The 21,617-nt window shown below is 39.8% G+C and overlaps 1 protein-coding gene across 5 annotated transcripts in view; it reads left to right on the top strand.

Moving 5' to 3' along the window:
• GULP1 (GULP PTB domain containing engulfment adaptor 1) overlaps nucleotides 1-8,256 on the top strand; it is a 169,159-nt gene extending 160,903 nt beyond the window's left edge. For all 5 annotated transcript variants that reach the window (XM_054208469.1, XM_054208465.1, XM_054208470.1 and 2 more), the window contains one exon: nucleotides 6,124-8,256. In XM_054208469.1, the coding sequence (XP_054064444.1) occupies nucleotides 6,124-6,195 (72 nt within the window). In that variant the 3' untranslated portion in view covers nucleotides 6,196-8,256. The remainder of the gene's footprint in view (nucleotides 1-6,123) is intronic.
• The last annotated feature ends 13,361 nt before the right edge of the window (nucleotides 8,257-21,617 follow it).

Genomic DNA, 21,617 nt, shown 5'->3' with positions numbered 1-21,617 from the left:
CAGGGCCATTTTAATTTTTAGGGGCCTACAATTTTTAAGGTAGGGACATCTGATTTTAGTTTTCTTTAGTCTGTCTTATCAGCTGCTAATAATACTAAGCCTTCGTTTTCATTCTGTTTGTTTTCCACGTGTACTAGTGAAATCTCCAGTTTTCATTATCAGATTGTCAGTAGTGAAATGTTTTAAGCAAAACCTTTGATACGTAGATTTTTGTGTTAGTACAATAATAATTACTTAAAAACTTGCAATGAGCAGAAGATAGCTATGCTTAAAAATTAACGGTTGTTAGATACATAGCCTATAAGAAGGAAGGTGAAATGGACACTAGAAAAGCTAAAAGCACACAAAACGTAATGTGCTGTGGGAAGGCTAACGTGAAGGAAAAAATCTAGGCTTCTTTCCTTTTCTGGAATGCAAAGTGAAGGGATCTGTTGTCTTCACGTAATGAGAGTACAGCCTGAGTTTCAATAAATATGTATTCCATTAAATGTACAAAGGTAAGTTGTTTCTGAACACATCTAATAGTTCAAAATACCCTCTGATGGGGTATTAAATGCAGTTTATCCCACACTCAGAGTGGCAGGCAAGCTGCCTCGGCGCCGGGCAGAGACAGCCTGGTTGAAGCAGCTCAGTCCAGACTCTCTTATCCTATTTCTCGTGTAGAGTTATGTCTGTGTAGAGTTATCTCTGGGTGTAGGGATGCCTCAGCAAACATGCCCCAGTCTGCAGAAAAAGCTGCCTCGGCCTACGTGTGCGTGGGAAGGTGATGTGTAGGCAAAGCGGGAGAGGAAAGCACAGCGCAAGAGGCGTTGGAGTATAAACGCTGAAGGAGTGGGTGCTTTTCCTTTTCATCTGATACTCTGAATTTAACGAGGTCAGATAAAGTTCTCTGACCTCTGGGGGAACGTTCTTACATCTAAACTTCAGTTAGGATCCAAATTTCACACTTAAGCTCTTTCTGTTCCATTTCTCGGTCCAGTCAAATTTGGAGAGCTCAAAACCCAAACATGTGCTGAGATGTGACTTCTGCAGCTCGGGCCTCTCTCTGATGACTATCCAGCCTCCCGTTTCCCCCCACCCTTATGCTGAAACGTACTTTCATCCTCTCTATTTTGACAGTATCCAGACATTAATAAAATGAATTTGTCTATATTCCCAGAAATCTTGCAGTGAGGGGAAGTTTCCCTGGATCATGAATCATACCAACAGCAGCTGCTATAATTTATTAAAATCTCAAGGTAGTTAATATCATAAAGCTTCCAGGAGCTGCAAGCCATTCTCCCTGCATGGCTTGAAGCAGTCAGTAGGCTTGTCGTCTTTCCATTGGAAATAAGTTATGCCCAGCCCTCTAAATTGTCTTCTCGGAGACATGTAAATTTACCATTGGTTCATTGGGTTTGTGCTGACTTAAGTTCATCAAGGGAAGTCACTGTGAAGTGATGAGTGAGTTAGCTTCAGAGCCATAAGATTGACTTTGTCAAACTTGCCTTCTGATAAAATGGAATTCTTTGTCTTATACCGTTTACTGTTTTTAACCAGAATAGCTCACATCTCATTATCACAGACATAAAAAAAGTGGGAGTTTTGGAAGAGGGATTGTTTTCAGGTCACTTTTTCTAGTGAAAACAAGCTTTGCTCCTCTCTTTGAGACCAATCATATCCTTTAGTAAAATACCATTATTTTTCTGGGTAACTAAGATGTTCAGTCCTTGAGTTAAATCACTTTGGAACTAGAAAAGTTACTTTACGCTGTCATCATGGGGATATGAACACAGAAGTGAGGCACAGTGTAGATGCATGCTTCATAACCCTTCCTGTTCCCGCTTCTGCCCGGTACCAGGGATGGCCTTTTTCTTCATTCCCTGAAAACCAGCAGATCTGGGAGATTTTCTGACCACATGAGGAGTTACATTTCCTGAATTTTTAAAGTATGCGAAGCCATAGCACACATGTTTTTTAATGAACAGGCAGTGTGTTATGTTAAGAACACATGTTATTAAAAGCTGAAATGACTGAATTTTACAAGCCAAAATACTTAAAATGCTGTGTATTAAAATTAATGATACATTTTTTTATATATAGTATGTAATGTGTACCAAGTGCTGACTATATATGTCATTTTTAAAGAAAAAAATATTCTGCCTAACACATTAATCGAGTTTATTAGGAAAAAGATAAAAACAAAACATAAATTATAATCTGATCGGTTATTCCAACTGACTTCATTATTATTACAGCTGCGAATGCTGGGTTTTGGAGTAGAGAGTCGAAAGTAGGTGTATGCTGTATGATGGCTACTATAATAATCATACAGAAGCTTCAAGTAGGAGCCATAAGACTTGAGAGACATATGCAGTTCAAGTGTATAGATAAACAGTCTGAAGTTGCAGCAGGGGAGGTTTACATTAGATATTAGGAAGAATTACTTTACTGAAAGAGTGGTCAGGCACTGGACCAGCCTGCCCAGGGAGGTGGCTGAGTCACCATCCCTAGAGGTATTTAAGAAACCTCTAGATTTGGCACTTCAGGGCATGCTCTAGTGGCAGAGATTGTACGTTGTTGTTTTTTTGGGTTTTTTGGGTGTGTGTATGGTTGGACTCGATGATCTCAAAGGTCCCTTCCAACCATGAAGATTCTATGATTCCATGATTCCTGAACGTGGACATAAGGCTCAAAGTGTTCTGCATTGCTGTGAGAACTACACCGTAAGATACTTATCCTGTTATCCGCATTAATCGCAGTTCAGCTGTGTCTGGATGTAAAGGAGAATCTTTTCTTAAAACCTTGTCTTCCCACAGCTCGCTTGACTACTGACGGCTGATTGGATTTTTTAATTTTTTTTTAATTATATAGTATGTTTGCAAAAGTATAGTTTTGGAGATTCCAAAAATTATTTCAGAATTTAGTTATTTGGCAAAACTTGAGGGATTAGGAGTGGAGATGGCTGTGGGAGATCTGAATTCTGTGCTTTCCTAATCTCTGGAAATTTCCCTGCAATCAGTTTGCCAAAGAGAAGAGTATACTGGACAAGGATGTTGTAATTTCTTTTCCCTTTTGAGGGATACATTTAATTTAATGGGAATATTGGTCGAGACAATATAGCTTTCTTTAGTTTATACTCCTACGCATTTCTTGTCCTCCACTTCATGAAGAAGTCCTCCACTCATTCATGAAGCAAAAAAAAAATCTGGATTTTACATTCTTTTAAAATCTGAAAAATGCCCACGTGGCCATCTGGATTGCCTTGATGTCCTCTTTAACGTTGTTGGGCTTTTTTGACCCTGTGGTTGGCCTGAAAGTTTTAGCCTGCTGGTGACTGTAGTATCTGAGCCTTGAAGATAGCGGGTTTTGTGTGATTTAACAGGTGAACATTGAAATGTCGTGTTCCTGTTATAGACAGCTATATGCATGAGCCCCGTTTTTAAGCATGCATGTGTTAACACTGCATTTCCTGGCACTGTAGTGGTAGGTTTTACTTCCCTATCAATTCTGCCCATAATAGAAGCTGGGTTCTAAGGTATGCAACTGGTAACAGCAACTGGTAACAGCACCTGGCAACCACACTGCTATTTTCTTTTAGAACCGACAATAGTTCATTACGTTAATAAAGTTAAAAGGTTTTTTAAATGATTATGATACGTGTAGTGCAGCAATCTCTTAATGGATTAATATTGATCACATTGCAAATATGTGAAAACGTGATTGTTTTAAATCCAAAATATCACAGCTTAAAAGAGGGGAAGGATTAAGTGGTGGGGGAAAGTGGTCTGGAGAGAAGTTGCAGATGGAAAGGTCAAGGAGACCACTGTTCTTCAAGAAGGTAGAAATAAAGTCAAGTTATAGCAAACACAAGCTAAGGGATCAGTGACAAAATATCAGTTTGTACGGAATGAAACAAAAATGAAAAAACCCCACATGATCAACATAAGAGCAATGAGATGTGTGTGCTTCCAAAATACCTAATCCAATTTGCTCTTAGCTAGCCAGAAAAAGGGCATTCAACGTGCAGCGACATAAGACACCAACAAACGGTGCTTAAATGTATAGAAGAAAGATAACAGCACGGAGGGCATGAATAGGATGCGTGTTCGGTGAAAGGGCTCTCTGGATTGCTAAGAATGAAGCTGGCTGTCCTTGTTAAACCAGTTGCCGTACTGTTCTACTATTGCAGCTGTATCAAGCATCCTCAGGTTGAAGCACAAACCATCCCCTTTCCAGCCTCATAACTGGAAGCAGCCGTTAAATACTTTAAAAGATTTCAGCCCAACTGTAACTGAGGGGTTTACAATTTAACAGGCTAGACTGTCGGGTTAATGCTCTGAATTCTGCTCCTTTGACTGCAGTTACATCAATTAATCGTATCCTTTGGGTAAACGAACAATGTCTGTTTATAACCAGATATGTTTGACTCGGAAATTCAGATACTGTTTGCTTGAAATATCTTTTGCATTGAATGCTCCTCCTGTTAGCACTTTGAAAAAGACAAAGGAGAGGGGAAAAAAAAAAAGTCAAAATACACCAGTGAGCTTTGGCAGCACCGTGTCACCCAGGCAGAGCAACCTGGGTAGCACAGTTGGAGAAGGTTTACACCGCAGTACTGCTGCTGGCTCACCATCTCATAGTATGGATCTGCCTTTAGAAAAACGCAAGTTTTACTGAGGAAATCTCAGATCGCTGCAAGGAAGTTTATTGGGTTTTTCAGCATTACTCTTACGGCAGTAGCTGATGGGGTTATTAAATATCCATACGCTTTTAAAATCCTAGCTTGTGGTTTACATTTGTTTGAAATTAAGCTGGTTTGACTTGAGATTTATGTTTTAAAGCCAAAAAGTATGCTCTTGGGGAACTGCTGTGCATTTTGAGAAAAGGTTGGAGTTTATGCCTAATCCCAATAGAGGTAGTTTTACAAAATGACCTGTTCACAAGGTGTTTGCTTCATGAAAGCACACGATTGGTTTCATAGCATGCAGTCAGCATTCTCTAAGTGAACCGTACGTTAAGACAACACTGAACTGACCACTGTGACAGCTGCCACCGGAGCTGATGTTCTCATGGCATTTCTGTTCAGAGCCCTTGTTTCCAATTGCTTATAGCTTTACAGCACTTCACCTAACAGACTGACATTTTTTTTTGACTCAAAGGTGACTTTTCTCTTGAAGGTCAAGCCACAATTATTCTGCTTCTTTTAAAGCAAAAAGAGAAATGAAAACAAGAGCATTTTGCCTGTATTACAAGTGCTGCTGTTATTTTAGAACCGGTGCAAGCTGAATACGTTTTGTAAACCAAACACAGGTACTTGTAGAATGAATTCCTTTTCGACAGAGGGAGCGGTAGCATCTAGCTTATAACCATTTTGGTGTTTCTACCAATACAACTAATGCAAGTAAAAAGAGGATTTTTGGTCTGAACCTTTAACGAAATCCTTTGTACTATCTGAAGACCATTGTATTTGATTTCACTGAGTTACATGCCTTTGAAATGCACAGGTTGGTCATTTGCGATAGAGCAAGTATGATTTTATTTGCCGTTTTAATGAAGCTTGGGTGGCAGTGGGCTGGAAAGCACCCACCCATCTATTTAACTGCAGAGGGAGCGATTCAGAACAAACCTCTGAGGTGGGCTTGAGTACTCTACTTTTTGTTAGACTGCTTCTAAGATAAGGGATTACTGAATGTAGGAGACACCTGGTATTAGTAACAATGTCTGTAATTTATCTGAATCTTTAAAATACAAATACCAGAAACTCTTTGGTCATATAGCCCTAATCTTTCCTGCTTATAAATCATGTTGAGTTTTACTCCGGAACAACATGGTGCAAGTCAAGCTTGTTTGGTTTTGTATCAACCTATGAATTTCCAATATTTTTATTCTATACTATTTTCTTCATTTTACATACGTACTGCATTTCTTTTTTTGTACAAGATACATCCTTCTATAAGTAAACCACTAAGACTTATTAAAAATCAGCTGGCCAAATAATGTAAATGTCTGTGAATTCACTCCGAAGTATCCTTATGGTTTATCTGCCTAAAGATAAGCTCAAATTTAGATGTTTTTAGAAAGAGAGCTTAATCCTTCAGAAATCACTTTCCTTTTTATTAACTATGTCTTGTTTCATTGCAGGAGGGGTTCAAAATGGGATTAACTCTTGAAGGCACAGTATTTTGTCTTGACCCACTAGACAGCAGGTGCTGATGACAAGAAATTCAATGTGAAATTCCTCTGCAGTGTTGGGTTTGTTTTTTTTTTTTTTTTTAATTCTGAACACGTATTCACAGATATTATGTGTGCCAAAAATTGCTTTTTTCAACATGTAAACTCTTGTAACGTTTGCTTCTGTAAAAATCCAACTTAGTTCCAGTCTTTCCCTGTACAAATGTAAAAAATTGTATTTGTTTATGAAATATGAATTTAAGTTACGCTGTTGTGTTTCTTTCTGTCACGTTTTGGCCCGAGTTTACTACGCTTCATGACTATTAGCCTGGAGAAGTTCTTGAGAAAGCTCACACATTACCTCTCTGTTTGCAGACGTGCAAGCATGATTTTTATGTAATACTTTACCTGGCAGCATTTTGAACTTACGCTTCTAAGACATTATTTAATATTCAAGCCATAAAATGATTAATATCTAGTGCAAAAAGTTCAAATTGCAGTGAAAAAGCAGAAAATACTAACCATTAATATATACTTAAATCTGGATGCCATGTAATTGATTTCCATTACTGTGTATGGTTACTACGCTGTATATATGTTGTTATTAGTTTATAAAATACAGAAGATCTTTAGGTCCTTAATTCATGTTTTTGAAACTAACAATTTGTTAGTATGCTAATTAGTGTTTAATGAGCATAGAAGAACTGCTAAATTGCAGAACGGACAAAGTCACTGCCCTTTGTTCTGGTATTTTATAGCTGAACTGTAAAGTATGTAATTTGGAATTCATTACATGATAACCATAACTCAAAAAGAAGGTTATGGTCTTACATATACGTAGGAATTTATGTAATTTTGTGTATAAGCATGCACTCTGTTTACTGTGCTCAGTTCTGTTACTTTCAACACCTGAGTGTTTACAGTCAGGCTATGTTGAGTATTTTTTTCAGTCTGCTTTAATGTTATATGTCTTACTATAATTTTGAAGGTTGCTCCAAGAATTCAATATAAGTTAGTAAGTCCTTCATACCCACTGGTTGTTAATGTTACAGAAATAACTGCACACCAAAATTTTCAGCTGCAAGTGAATTGAACGCTGACCTGTCTATGCATATACTCTTCATTAATCTTTAGCATAAGCAATAAAATACCATCTTAAATCTATCTCAGAAAATTATTATCATTAGTGTTTTGATGCCCAAGCTCCACATCAGTTCAATTCAAAAACTTTAAAAACTCTAATATTTTTCTCCTCAAAATATACAGCTGTGGGGGAAAAAATATTCAGATTTTTTTTTTAATATATTTTCTTTCCTTTTTCATGAGAGGTTTTTTGTGATATGGTTTTATCCTCAACGGTTACAGTTTACACTAAAAATGCATTTGGCAAATTCATCATCACGTGTATATCTTATGCCTTGTTCGACAAAGTACTTCTGCATGTACTTTTGAGGTCCACTGAAATGAATGGGATTATTCCTGTGCCGAGGCTGACGTATGCTCAGGTACCTTGCTGAATGGGGGCCTTAACGTTCTACATTACATTAGTCTTCCTCTCTCTTATTCTGTGTTCAACATTCATATAGAGTATTATATATAAATATATATATATTAAAAATATATAAAATCACTAACAAATAGAATAGTCTATGTTTCATAAAGAAAAGTCTTTATAATTTTGTTTGTCCTATAGTATTTTGGAATTTGTATAATGAGGATGTTTAGTAGCCATTGCAATGGCCTTTTTTAACAAATAGAATTTGTATTTTTATTGTACTTTAAAAAGCTTTACATAATAAGCATCTATTTAGTGGTCATTTATTATCAATGGTAACACTAAGATAATATTTGCACATTTTAAGAAACCTTTTTCGTTACTGATTTTTATGATAGCTGACTGCAAATGGCATGGTTAAATATTACGTACCTGCTCGATCCATACAAAATTACTTAAATCAACACAACAGTGCATTTTTAATGAAAAGATTATGTGATCCAATTGGAAACTGTATTTCTATGTAATCTCAAATGTCTGTTTAATTTTGCCTAAAATAAATGTTTTTAAATAAATTGCGTCCTAGAACACGATGTTCATTCAGTAAAATGCCCAGAGGGAGGGAGGGTGGGGAAGTGCTTAAACCTTGGGCAGGACGTGCCACAAAGAATGGTTTAGCGCTGAAATGTGTCAAAGTCACCTTAGATGCTGGCAAGAATCTCATCTCAGCCAGAGTAGAATAACTCCGATGTTTGACCTTTATTAATGAGTTTGGTCTAATCTGTAATCAGCAGAGAAAAATCGTGTTCTATGTGCAGCTACTTAATACTAATAATTAGGGACTAACTTTCTCCACAGTGCTTCGTGGATTTAATGGACTCTTTTTTTTTTTATTATTGCCTTTTTTTTTTATACTTAGCTGCTCAGTATACTTAGCTACTAAGTGACCCTAATGGTTATTTAAGGAGTAAAGGATGTATTTCAAGTCTTTCTGAATCCTCGAAAGCAACCTCTGTGAATGAGGTGTGTTAATGGGACAGGCTGCAGCATATGGAGTGGAAGCTTTTGAGAGGAGAAAACTACTCTTAAACCATCTGGTTATTTACTTCCATTGCAAAATTTCTCTTCAAGCTAATACTCAAAACCCATGTAACCTCTGCCATTTGTGGAGATGGGGCTTGGACAGTTCATGGGAATTGACGCTGTCAGGGCTGGCAAGTAAGGGGTATGTGTGATCTCCTGTGAGTTACAAACATGAGCAATTCTTTCTCTAAACTTTCTTAAAAAAAAAAAAAAAAAACACTTAAAAATCCCCAAAAACTTGATAGCTGGTTTGGACTGAGAATATGATGTGGTTCTGCTGATTGTGTGACTGCAGGCGTTTCACTTGAGAGAAACCTGTAAGAAGAGAGTAACACCATCGACTAGGTTAGAGACACGGTGCTAAATGAGTTGTCAACAAGACTCTTTTTGGACTTGTAAATTTGCCTTCCAGCAAAAATAAAATACCAGTGCAACTGGGTGCTACCAAATTTATCCACGCTTTTTCTCTTCCTTTTGGGTATCTTTCCCTTTTTTTTTTTTCCCCTTAAACTTCTTTAAACTGTGATCACGCTGCTGATTGTGCTAACTGTGCCTGTATCGCTTCGTGGACATGTAATACCAGATTTCGGTTCTGCTTGTCAGCTGCCCAGCTATTGCACTGGCGTGTCATACCGAGCTATATTAACACCTAGAAGCAAGATTCCTCGCTTTCTGTTCCTTTTTTTGCATGCTATGGACTATTTTTCTCTTCCTACCTGCTCATTGCACCATGCCTGAGTAACTGAGGTGCTTAGGCTAAAATTCTTCTTAAGTCAAATAAGCTGATGCATGGTGTGTTTTCTTTTTTTAACCTTTGATAAATTCCTGAGCATGACTTTTGGACGTTAATAAGCTTAACCCATTGTTTTTACTTCAGATTGATTTCTGAGTGGCTGTATTTTGTCCTTCCATGTGACAGGTGTGATTTGCGTTAAACTTATAATTGATCAAATTGCTCAGATTGGCCAAGATCAAATCCTTCATGTGGTAAAAGGAATTCCATTTCATTTTGGCTTCACTTATGGAAAGAAAGGAAGGAAAAAGAAAATTCTCACACTTGCAGAAGTCGGTGCGGTTGTGTAATCCCAGAGGTGATTGAATGTGCCAAGGAATGGGCTGGCTCTGAGACTTCATTATGATGATTATTTTTCAATTTGGGGAACTAAGCACGGTCTCATTCTCACCAAGGAATTCTGCTTCACAAAAAGAGTCTCTTCTGCAAAGGAAGAGAGTGCCACTGCCTGAAAAATCTCTAGTCAAACATCCAGAGCTGCTGCGTTCATTGCATCTTGTCAGTCACTGGAGATCGTCACCCTTCGGACACCCTCTTAACGCAAAGAAAAAGGTTAATAATTGCAAGCAAGCTCTTTGGCTTTCTTAATTTGACACTTGGGGGTTTTCTTGTTGCTTTTAAAGTCAGAGAATGCAGAAGTCACACTTAAAAAAAAAAATATATCGGAATAACTGGCCATATGTTTTAAGATTCAGCCAGAAATGCCTGCTAGTAGGTGTTCTATAAGGTTCAGGTAAAAGACAGCTAGTAAGCTTTGGCACATAAGTAGCCTGCATTCTGCCCCCCCCTTTAAGGCGTATTCTTAATAAGAGACTGAGATGTGTTGTTTTGTCAGCTGGTGAAAAGTACATAGCAGTTTTCATCAACAACAGAGGAGTTTGAATATATCATTTTGTTCAGTTATTTCAGAGTGGTAGGCAGCGTTTTGTCGAAATGAAAGCCTGACATTTGTAATATATGCAGCCTTCTCGAGATGCTTCCACATTCAGTGAGTGTCAGTGCATAGATTAAAGAAATTTCAGATTTATTTATTCATCAGACCAAAACACTTCCTGGAACTACAAGACTCTTTCGGTGGATTTCGTGGGCAGCATACATAATAATTGTGTGTGATGGGTTTCTGAACATCTGAATATGCAATTTAGCTTTTGTGTTTAAGAAATATAGTTTGGGATGGAAAAAACCCTGCAAGTTTAGACTCCTACGGTGAATTCTGGAACGGACTGAACCTATTTTAAGGCTCATATGAATGATGGCAATCAAAATGAATATATTTGAGTTTGTGAAATTTTTTTTTCTTTTTCCCCATGTTTTCCACTATTTATTTCATCAAAGTTTATGCCTTGCAATAAATAATAAGAAGGAGCAGAAATAGATTCAGAAGGAAGTATATAAGAAAATTAAAGGGGGAAAAAATGGCATCTTTTGCCAACATCATCCAATTTAGTACCATTGCGGGTTTTTTTCTGAAACTTAACTGATTTGGTAGCTTCTCTCGTTCTGCCCTGTCACTTTTTATGCTTACATGAGGATTGCGCAAGGGCAGCCAAGAAGCAGATTTGCCATATTTGCAGTCCACAAGAACTGCTATGGGAGCGATTTCAGCTAGCCAGAAACAAGGAATGTTTTTCCTACCGCCTGTAGCCTTGTTACGCCGAGTAGGTAACTCACAGTTGAGCCTCTGCCAAGGTGCCTGCCTGCCACAAGTTCCAATTTCCATCCATTTATCCTAATTTCTAGTGGTTTGTACCGTATTAAAGACCTAGCTGATTTGTTTATCTGATGAAGGCTTACAGGAGGAAAGTCTTCTGTACTGGAAGCGCTATAGTTAATTGTGCTTATACCCATATAGATTGGAAAGCGTGACAAAAAGAATAACGATCATCCATACTTTCTGAATGCCTATTACTAAATTGTTTACATAAATTAATCTCCTTCTCCCAAAACAGAAGTCTTGGAATAGGCCCTTAAGAATTTTCATCAGTTCTGTTTCCTTTGCAGCATCATCCTACACACAAACTTTTCTGGCTAAAAAGCAACTCGGAAAATCTATTCAACTGAGCATTTGTAAATGGTACTCGGGGCTCTGCCATGCGTGGCATTTAAATTGTTGCAAATTTCATTTCTTTATATTATTGTATTCTGTAAACATTCAGTAAAATCAAGATACTTTTTGAAGCTTCTGTGCAAAAATTAGAATTGGAATATTTTGAGCATTTTTCACTGCAAATAACTAAATGAGTTCTCTAGCAATCCGTACTGGTTTGCTTTTGAAAAGTACTGTGCATTTTAAATATTTTGAGGTGTTCTTGATTATTTTTAAAGGAACTTTGTTGTTTTCAAATAAAGTGATCCTTGATGCTGTGGAAATACTGAGAAAATACTTAGCCTGTGTGCTGCACTGGGATAAGATTATAAAGAAGTTATGGTTCTTGGGGGGAATAAAACCAACCAACAAAATCTATTTGAAGGGCCTTGTTAGAACTGTAAAAATCTGTTTATTTCATGCTCATTGTTAAATTTTAGGGTATGTTAGAACATACTTTGCTAGGGTTGTTTTGTAGTAGGAGAGTGCTACTATAATTGCAGATTACAGTCACCTACAGTTTAAACAATGCAGGAATGGGTTTCCCATGTTTTTGCAACCTTGTATGTATTAGAACTCTATGAAGAAGACAGACTAGATCTGAATTTCTGAGACACTTTGACACTGTAAAATAACAACATGGTCACACGTAATTCGTGGCAGATAAACCTGAGATGCAAAATGAGCAACTACATTTGGAAAGAAAGGTAAGAGGGTTTCTGAGATAAGTGAGAGTGAGAAATTTTACATGAGAATGAAAATGCTCTATGGGATTGCTTGCCTGGCAGGGCTCAGCCATGCTCTGTTCCCAAGTTATGCAACATTTATGTAGTTTTAACTGATGATCTGAGATACTGCTTCTGAGAAGCTAAAAAAACCCCAAAATTAAAATAATGCTTGATGCTGCTTCCATATTATCAATTGAATGTCTGGTGATCAAAAGTTTTAATCTTGACTTGTGTGTGTCTGTTTTATCATCTTTATGGTTGTGAGTCTACACTAAAATCTGTCCCTCGGGGTGTATTTTGATAGTACCTGTAGATTGCCATAATATTCAATGTACATTGTAAAAAGATTCGAGAAGGCTGTGATCTGTGTCATCACAATCGGATGCTGTCGTAACATCGCAATGGATTGATGTATGAAACTGAAGTAATATAGTGTCATAGAAGATTCCATTATTTAATAGTCCTTTAAAAATGGAGGTATTTTAAAAGAACCGAGTGTTATTTAAAAGGCAGAAATGTGTGACTAGAGACCTAAGTAAACAAGATGAATTGCCTCTTGGCACTCTAATAAATAAACCAGTAAGGCCGCTAGAGCCACATGAGTCATAAAACCATAATGAATTTACATGAAACTTAGGAACAGGGATTTGTTTTCTCAGAACCAGAGATTCAGTCTGTCACAGACCTCCCCAGTTAAAACGTTGAATGCCAAAGGGAAAAAAAATATAAATCCCTCGTGATATTCTAACCAATATTTGACTCTGATCCAATGTATTGCTGTAGAGAAGTTTACATCAAGGTTGGACTAGAAACATGATCATCACAAGTAGTAAAACAGACTGTATATTGTGAGAGTTCAACCATTTAGAAATAACAGCATCACTTGTAAAAGGCGTTTGCTGCTAAAAAAGTGTAAGAGGCGATAATTATGGTTGCAAAGGGTACTGGAAAGCAATTGGAAAGGCAGTGTAAAATGAGAAAGGTAATGTAAGTGAGATTATCAACAGGAAAACCTGAGTTTGCATGACAACACAGACCACAGAAAACACTTGCATGATGTCTAACTGCTCTGTGAACTTTTAACTGATTCAGAAAATGTTACACAGTAGTATCTATTAAATGTCTAAATACCACTGTTTCATTGATAGGTTTTGTTTTTCCAAAACAAATGTGGACAAACTGTTTACAATATGGAAAGTGATTTTTGTTTATTGATCTATTGATCTGTTGATTGATTTGGGGGTTGGACTAGATGATCTCCAGAGGTCCCTTCCAACCCTATGATTCTATGATCCTCTCTGTTCACATTAGAACAGAAAAGCTGATATCTGCTGCTGTACCCATGGCATGGTGTGGTACGCAGACGGCAACGTGCAGACGGGTAGGCTGAATGCTTTTCCTACAGAGACCGATGCTTCCAAATGTGTAGCTCTGGAGTCAGGAGGGGCGTTTGAGGTGGTTAAACCGGGAGGTGCTTCGTGCACTGCAATTTCTGGATGAGAATACAGATTGCCAGAGCTGACAGGGGTTATGGAAATGTCAAGTCGATCGCCATCAGGATTTCAAGCGCAATGCAAATAAGTGCAGACAGATGTCAAAGGCATTCCAGACGCTGTCCCCTCTCTCAGCTGTTATAAAGCAGAGAACATTTAAAACTTTCTTTTTCTCAGCCTGAGAGTAAACCCATGGGGAAAAGTACCTTCAGATACATTCCAGCAGAATTTAGATTGAATAGGGACGTGTTCTGACGTTCCATATTTAATTAAAAAGCAAAATTTATTTAAAAAGCAAAAAGACAGTAAGCAAGATAGAGTGTAATGCTATATATAAAAAATGCATTACCTCTATGTTTTATAAATGCAAGCTTTTGAAACTTGAAGTAGTTACTTGTACACAGAGCATTCAATTTTCTGTTTGTTTGAATACTTATTTTTCTTATAATTGCTTAGATTTTATTAATTAATTTTGTGGTTTTTTCACAATTTTAATTTTCCTAGAGAGCCTTCTGGAAAAGCATGAAGTATGTGGGCTCTGTGTATTTCAATATTCAGATGTTTCTGCCTAGAAATAACGGCAAAACACCTCTCTCTCTTAAAACCTAATATCCAGTCGTCTTCCTAGCAATCACAAATTGCATGCTGATGTCGAAGGGTAAGTAAGCCTACCAAGGAACGTTGGAAAAAATATTGTGGTTGGCCCTGAGAAGCTTGCTGTCTTCCAGGAATCATAGAATGCTGAATTAGTTTGTAATCTACAGCTCCATGTCTCTCTATGTTGTGCTTTTTTTTTCCCCCCACACCTTATAGAACAGCATCACACAGCTCGAGCATTGACTGAAAATGATCCAGTGTTGCACGCTTGGAAAGTAGCATTTGTGGCTGCTTTCCATGAGAACACTGTTTTACGCCCAAGGTAATGGGGAGTTTGTGCCTGTTTATGCGTGAGCATACAGAGACGCAAGTTCTGTGTGTACTGAGACCTGCCAAAAGGCAGGGACAACTGAAGGTTTTGGAAGTTGTGCAAACTGCTTGAAGAGCCTTGCTCCACTTTTTCTGACCCAAGGTACCAGAAGCAATAACTTCCAGTGCCGAGGCCACCTGTGCAGGCTGACTACAGCTGCGTTTCCAAGTTGGGAAAGTGGGACAGGACAGTAAAAACTGGCAGATGGTGTCACTGCAAACCCACAACTTGATGCAGCCACCTCTGAAACTATTTGTATAGTATGTTTTGAATTCTGCACAGTATGCTAAGACCTCTCCCCCTCCTCCCCTTTTCTGTAGTCCAACTAATGTCTCCTTAATTCTCTTTTTAGGGCAGCTTTTTAGGGCAGTGTTGCTCCCATCTTGTAGTCTGTCTGGTTTTTATGCAGCCAGTTGTTTACTCTTAGTTTTATTCTGGTGTTATAGTTTATGTCCTGACAATGCATAATGAATATATGCTAGAAAAACACTGCCAGATTTATAAAGCGGGAAAAGAGAACAGTGCCATAACTTTGTTTTACAAATATGATTTCTGACCAAAATTCTCATGTGCTGCTCTGGGATTGTCTTCTACATACTAGCTTTTCAAAGCTGTTTTGTTAGGGCAAGCGTGCATTTACCTTCCAGTTGAACTGCTGTATTGGATGTTTCCCAGTTTCTTTACCGTTGTTGGTATGGTGGGATAAAGTCAGAAAAATGCTCCTGCTACTTCTTCTATCTCCTGATGTCATTGGATGGCAGACCATTCCTTTATCTTCATATGTATCCACATATTGAGATGTAGATATAAATAAGATCGTATGTATATAGTGTATCTTTTTATGTTATTCCACCACAGTGATCCTTAATCCTTTTAACTAAAAGAAGGTCAGAAGTTGAGGATAAGGGCATTAAAGGCCCTCTGCAGTGGAGCCAAATTCCAGGAGGCCACACTGTCAAGGAGATTCACCCCAGGCTTCTGGCACCACAACTGTCTGTACACCTGGAGGGCTGCTGTGGGGCATGATCTCTGGGTTTGTCCCTTCAGGTGGCCCTCTGGTGCTCAGCATGTCGGTGTCCAGCAGCGGGCAAGCCTATTGGCATGAGCCATTACAGCCACGCATGTAGCGACAGTCTCTTGCTTCCAGTCCCATGGCTCAGAGACACGCAGATATGCAGTGGGACAAACAAGTGTGTTGTAGCCATCACCTCTGTGCTGTTTTGCAAGGCCCCTGTCCCCTGCTGTACCTTGAGCAAGTCAGACGAGTGGATAAGGTCACCTCCTGCAAGGTGGCACAAGGTGGAGATCACTGTTGCTATGGGGGTTCATCAGACCGAAATATGCAGGAAGGGTTGTGTGGCCCAGCAGGACCACTAGCTCCCTGGAGATGGGCACTGGTATAGTTGAAGCTGTTGGAAGACAGCGAGGAGCCATTCCTGTCACAGTAGGAACAGGGGGACCAGGCAGCCCAGGAATCCCCGCCCTGGCTGTCCTCGTTGACTGTGAAATACCTTTTGTGCTAGGATGGCTTGCACCCACTGATGGGGTGTCTGTACCCTGCTCTGAGATTAGATGAGCCTTTGATGTTTCAGCGCTGGATTCCTCCTTACTCTTCCAGCTCCCCTCTTCCTCACCACAGCAGTGCCTGTGAGGGCACCAGAATCGTGCTTACACAGCTACAGCTACATCCATTAGTCTGGCCTCTTGACTAGTTTATACAGGACTTTCCTTTCTGCTTTTGAAAAGAAATCCTTTATTGAACCTCACTTGATAGGCCTTAATTGTTTTTTTTCTCCACGAGCTTTAATTGCTTCCTGTGGAGTGTCTGTCTCTGCTGAGAGAGAAACCAGGCTGCCAGGCACCACTGGCAAAGGACCTGTCTGAAGCCTAAGTATTTAAACCTCATGAAAGGCAGACTAGATACTTCTAATGAATCAGTCCCAGCTTCCCTTTAAAGTCTGTCTGGAACTGCTTTCTTTGTGTGGCTGCCATCGTGGTCCTCAGCAGTTCATTTGGTAAGGAGATGCTGGTTGAGGCCAAGCCAAATGTACTCTTGATTTCCACAATGCTCTCTTAGGACCTGTCTGTGGCTATAGCAGATTAAATGCAAATGGAAAAGTGAATTGCTGCCCCACAGGCTTGGCTGCCTTGACTATCCAACCTCTGCCACCCACGTAATTCTCCGTGACCAATATTCCTGTTAATATTTTCATCCTCCTGTGCATTGCTGTAGGCGCGTGAGCTATTTGCTAGGAATTACAAAAAAGAGACCAAAGACAGTGCATCCTCCAAATTTGTGCATTAACTCAGGATAAGACCACACATCCATGCAGACTGTAAAGCTTCCAGCTTCATCTCCGCCACTGATTGATGGATTAATTCCCTAATCCACTACTGCCTCTGGCCATCTCAAGTCCTGGGAGCTCCAGGGCACAGTCACGATCCTGTGCAAGGGATTTCCTTTATGGTTGGAGGAAACATGTCAAGCAGCAATGAAAAGGCAGGCTCTGAGAAGATTCTTGTGGTCAAAGTCCTCCCACAAACACCTTTCCTCTTCAACTGCAGTAGATACAAGTAGCTTTTCTTCTGAGTCTTTGCCAGTGTGGCCAGGGGCTTTCCCGACTTCTTCTGTGGGTAAAATACTCTTTAGTGTGAGAGGTGGTTCTGGTGGAGAGAAGGGGAGTGTGTGCTGCATCCCAGCCTGTGGGAACTCTAGGATGCAGGCCGTGCACCCACAGACTGCCAAGCCTTTAGCTGCGCCCGGACAGGTTATGACAGCTTTATCAGTTTCCTTTGGAAGCTGCAGCTGGAGCTGGTGTCTGGACAGTCTGGCTGCGCAAACAAGCATAAGTGCAAGGTTGATGGGAAAGGTTTGGGTTGGGGACAAAAATGCTGAGCTTTTGCATTAGCAGCCTGTTAGTGTAATTAAAAGGGAGAGGAATGGGAAAGACTTGCAATTGAGGACAGTGCAGGGAAAAGGCGAGAGAGAAAATGGCATAATTCTGTCGTTCAGTCACTTTTTCTCTCTTGTGACGGCATTTTTAGCAGCTGCTAGAGAAGCAATGAACCATGTTTTGTGTCAGTATATACATGCACAGTGCCTTTATGTTAGACCTTCTGTGACACTTAGGGCATCCTCTTGAGCTTCCCAAGTTCTTGCTACCTGACTTCATATCCAATGGTTGGTGTGTGGGGTTTGTTTGTTTGTTTGTTTGTGGGTTTTTTTGTGTGTGTGTATGGTTGGACTCAATGATCTCAAAGGTCCTTTCCAACCATGAACATTCTATGATTCTATGACAACGCATGGAGAAAGCACTCCTTCCTCAGTCAATGTGTGTTTCACACTCGTGGAACTTATTAACTGCTAACAGCAAGGAGTTCCTCGGTCCTTGAATGGATTTATATTTACGTTGGTGCATGGGAGTATATTTTTATGTGATCCTTTCATGGATCATTATACATTTAATTTAACTGGTATTGTTTCATAATAACTGTTATTGACAGAGTATAATAAATTATTTCAGCTGACAGTGCTTCTCCCTGTGCTTGTCCCATAGGTGCCCTTAGATACTTGCCAGGTGACGTAGGCACTTATCTCCCCCAGGGCTGGCAGACATTGTTCTTCCCCTATAAGGATTAGCATAATGTAATTCTAGTCCTGTCTCTAGGGAATCTAGTTACTTCTTGGTTTTGCCCCTCTGGAATAAGGAAAAATGTTTAAGTAATGTTCATAACAATATAATTACCTACATTTATATGAAGTCAGCTTGCAGTATGGAAAAAAGTATGAACCTTTTGCTTAAGAATATGGCAAGAGGGGGTTACCAACAAACACATTAAATTCCAGCTCTTGCTTTAATTGTGCAAATGCTTATATATGTGTGTGTCTAAATGCACATAGTTACATATATATATATAAATACATACATAATTTAAATAAAAAAAAAACAAAACAAAGATCTTCTGGAAGACCTTACAATAGCTCAGTAAGTAACCACATGAATTAGGTGTAAGAGCTGTGGTCTTCATCACTTACAGATTAATGCTGCTACAAATCTTGTGAAATACTATTGTCCATTCAGACTTTTACTGTTATCTATGAGCTTACATACATGAATCTCAATTTATATAATAGATAGTTTATGCCAAATTTACTTTGCATATCTAAAAACATAGTAGAAGAAAATAGGAATTTTTATTTAGCATTTTCAGTGAAGAATAAAGGGGAATGTCAAAGAAACTGATCAAGAATGGAAAATTATTGCTGAACTGAAAAGAAGTTGCTTTGCTACAATGTGACAGTTCTTATGATACTGGATATGTGTGCCACGCTGTTATTCTAAAATGAGTAAGGCGATCTTGTGGAGAAACAAAAATACATTACACTATGTGAGAGAGTTAAAGTGGAAGGGCAGTTTTGTTAAAATAAACACTTTTTGAAGAGGTTTTGTTAGAAGAAAAATCAGCGTATTTTGTAACTTAAGCCAAGATAGCTACAGTTATTTGCAGGATGCATTCTCTCTTCTTTATGTCTGTGTTTTCAGATATAGACATCCCAGCACCTGGTTTTTTAAACAAATTGTGATCATTGTAAAGAGTTGCTTAGTTAATTTTCTCTTTACACAAATCATTCCGTGGGTTGGATGTTCCAACAACCCTGTATTGAGGTAAAAGGATGGGGTGCAAGAGAGAAGTGAGTAGACTTTTCAGGAGTCCAGTCTTAACTCTTTCCCCACGTTTGCTGATCCTCCATAGTTCAAGACCATCTTCCAGCGTGACTTTCAGTGACTGACTTTAAAATATCCCAGAACCAGCTTCTAAAGTTACCAGGCTGCAAGGAGTAGACCTCCTTAACTAAGGATCTTCTTTCTCATTCACACAGGGCTGCCACCGAAAGGACAGGATTGTAGAACAAACTTTGAGGTGGAAAAGGGAGGAAGGGGTGTTTTTGGGAAAAGGAATGAGAGCTGGAAAATAACATGATTAATATGTTATCCCGTCTTCAAACATATACAAAACAACATCATACAAAGGGTTAAAAATTATTCAGAAGATTGATGTATTTTTTTTAAGCTAGGGGCATTAACATAATTTTTATTTTATCCTTTTTGTCCTTACCAATACTTTTGATCTATCCACAAAGCCCAGAGCTTTGCTCCTAACAAGAAAGGAAAGAAGCATAACGCATAGTAAGAGACATTCTGATATTACTACATTTCTAATATATAAAGTTTTGAATCAGTCTATGGTTGTCCATTCTGTACTCGATAAAGCTGTCGCTAGCTGAGAGGTTAGGCCATAATGACTCTGTCAGGTCTTATCTTAGATCCTCAATCAAATTTCACAGGAATGGCTGCAGGCTTTTGAAGAAATGTGCCACACTTCTGAGGACGGATACTCCATAATCCTCAACGCAGCCTTTAGCCAATTTTCTGGCCTTCAGCTTATTAGCAAAATGAACTGATTATAAAGAAAGCCGCAGAGACCAGCTTCAGGGCAGGTAAGACTGCGCTGGGGAAGGGATCTGCAGTGAAAAGGGCCGACAAAAAAGCTTGCTCTGGGGCTTTTGGAAGCCGGCAAAAGCCGTCGGCGTGTGCGGAGGGCTGTCAGCTGGTGGGCGGGCTGCTGAGGGAGCCTGGGGCGCAGCCAGCACCTCCCCCGGTGGATCAAGCCACCAGGTTATAAGACGCCTCCGGGAGGGCAGGGACTAGTCCTGCAGAGCACAGAGCGAGCACCCGGTGCTCACCCCAACTGGCCGCCGAGTCGCAAGGTGTCACTTGCGTGTAGAGACGCAGCCATGGTTGCTACCCGGTCGAAGGCTGCTGTTAAAAAAACTGTGGGCACCCAGACAGAGCCCCCACGCGAACATGTGGGCGTCCAGGTGTTATAGTTGAATTTAAAATAAATCAAGTCCGAAATAGATTCAATAAATATTTATAGAGGTAGGAAGGCAAAAGCAGCGCTGGGCAGCCGGGGAGTCACAGCTCCACCAAAGGCTCGCAAATTCAAGCAAGCTGAGCAGCTCTTTTTATCTTCACGGAGGTCGGTTTCGACATCTTCGGTACGCCCCTCTGTAGCTTCTTGCTTGAGGTAGTTTAGATAAAATGTTGGTCACAGAATCAGCTTAAAACAATACATTCTGATAACATTGTGGTTAAGCTTTTTGTCAAACAGGAGTTCCCATGTTGGTGTAGCAAGATAACATTGTGGACATGTCTCTTCTGGTTAAACAGGGAGTTCTCAAGACTGCCACAATGGGTTCGTTCCTCTTGCTTAACTTGTTCGATCAGCAAATCACCTTTAGTTACTTATTACACAGGCCTCTGGCTGCAGAGAGTGCCGGAGCCTGGCACTCGCGATGGAGGGCAGCGGAGACAACACCTGTGTCAGATGTGAGCAGGCAAATGATCTGCTCATTCTGGTGGCTGAGCTGAAGGAGGAAGTGGAGAGGCTGAGGAGTATCAGGGAATGTGAGAGGGAGAGTGACTGGTGGACCCGCTCCCTGAGAGAAAGGGAACGGGTTGAGGCCCCACACAAGTCAGAGGACCCCCTCCCCTCTCGTCACCGGGCGATAGGAGGGGATCGCAGAGACGAGGGGGAATGGAAACAGGTCCCTGCTCGGGGAAGCAGGAGAATCCCCTCCCGGGCCCTCCCACCTTCCCAGTTGCCCCTGCAGAACAGGTATGAAGCCCTGCATGAGGAACTGGCTGTTGGAGGGGAGGATGATACACCCAGGCCAGAAATGTCAGAAAGACCAAGTCGCCATGGACCCAGCATCACAACTGGCTCCAAAAGGAAAAGCAGACGGGCCATTGTTGT

Source organism: Rissa tridactyla, chromosome 7 (genome assembly GCF_028500815.1).
Source record: "Rissa tridactyla isolate bRisTri1 chromosome 7, bRisTri1.patW.cur.20221130, whole genome shotgun sequence".
NCBI classification, from domain to species: domain Eukaryota; kingdom Metazoa; phylum Chordata; class Aves; order Charadriiformes; family Laridae; genus Rissa; species Rissa tridactyla.
This window is presented reverse-complemented; position numbering and strand designations above follow the sequence as displayed.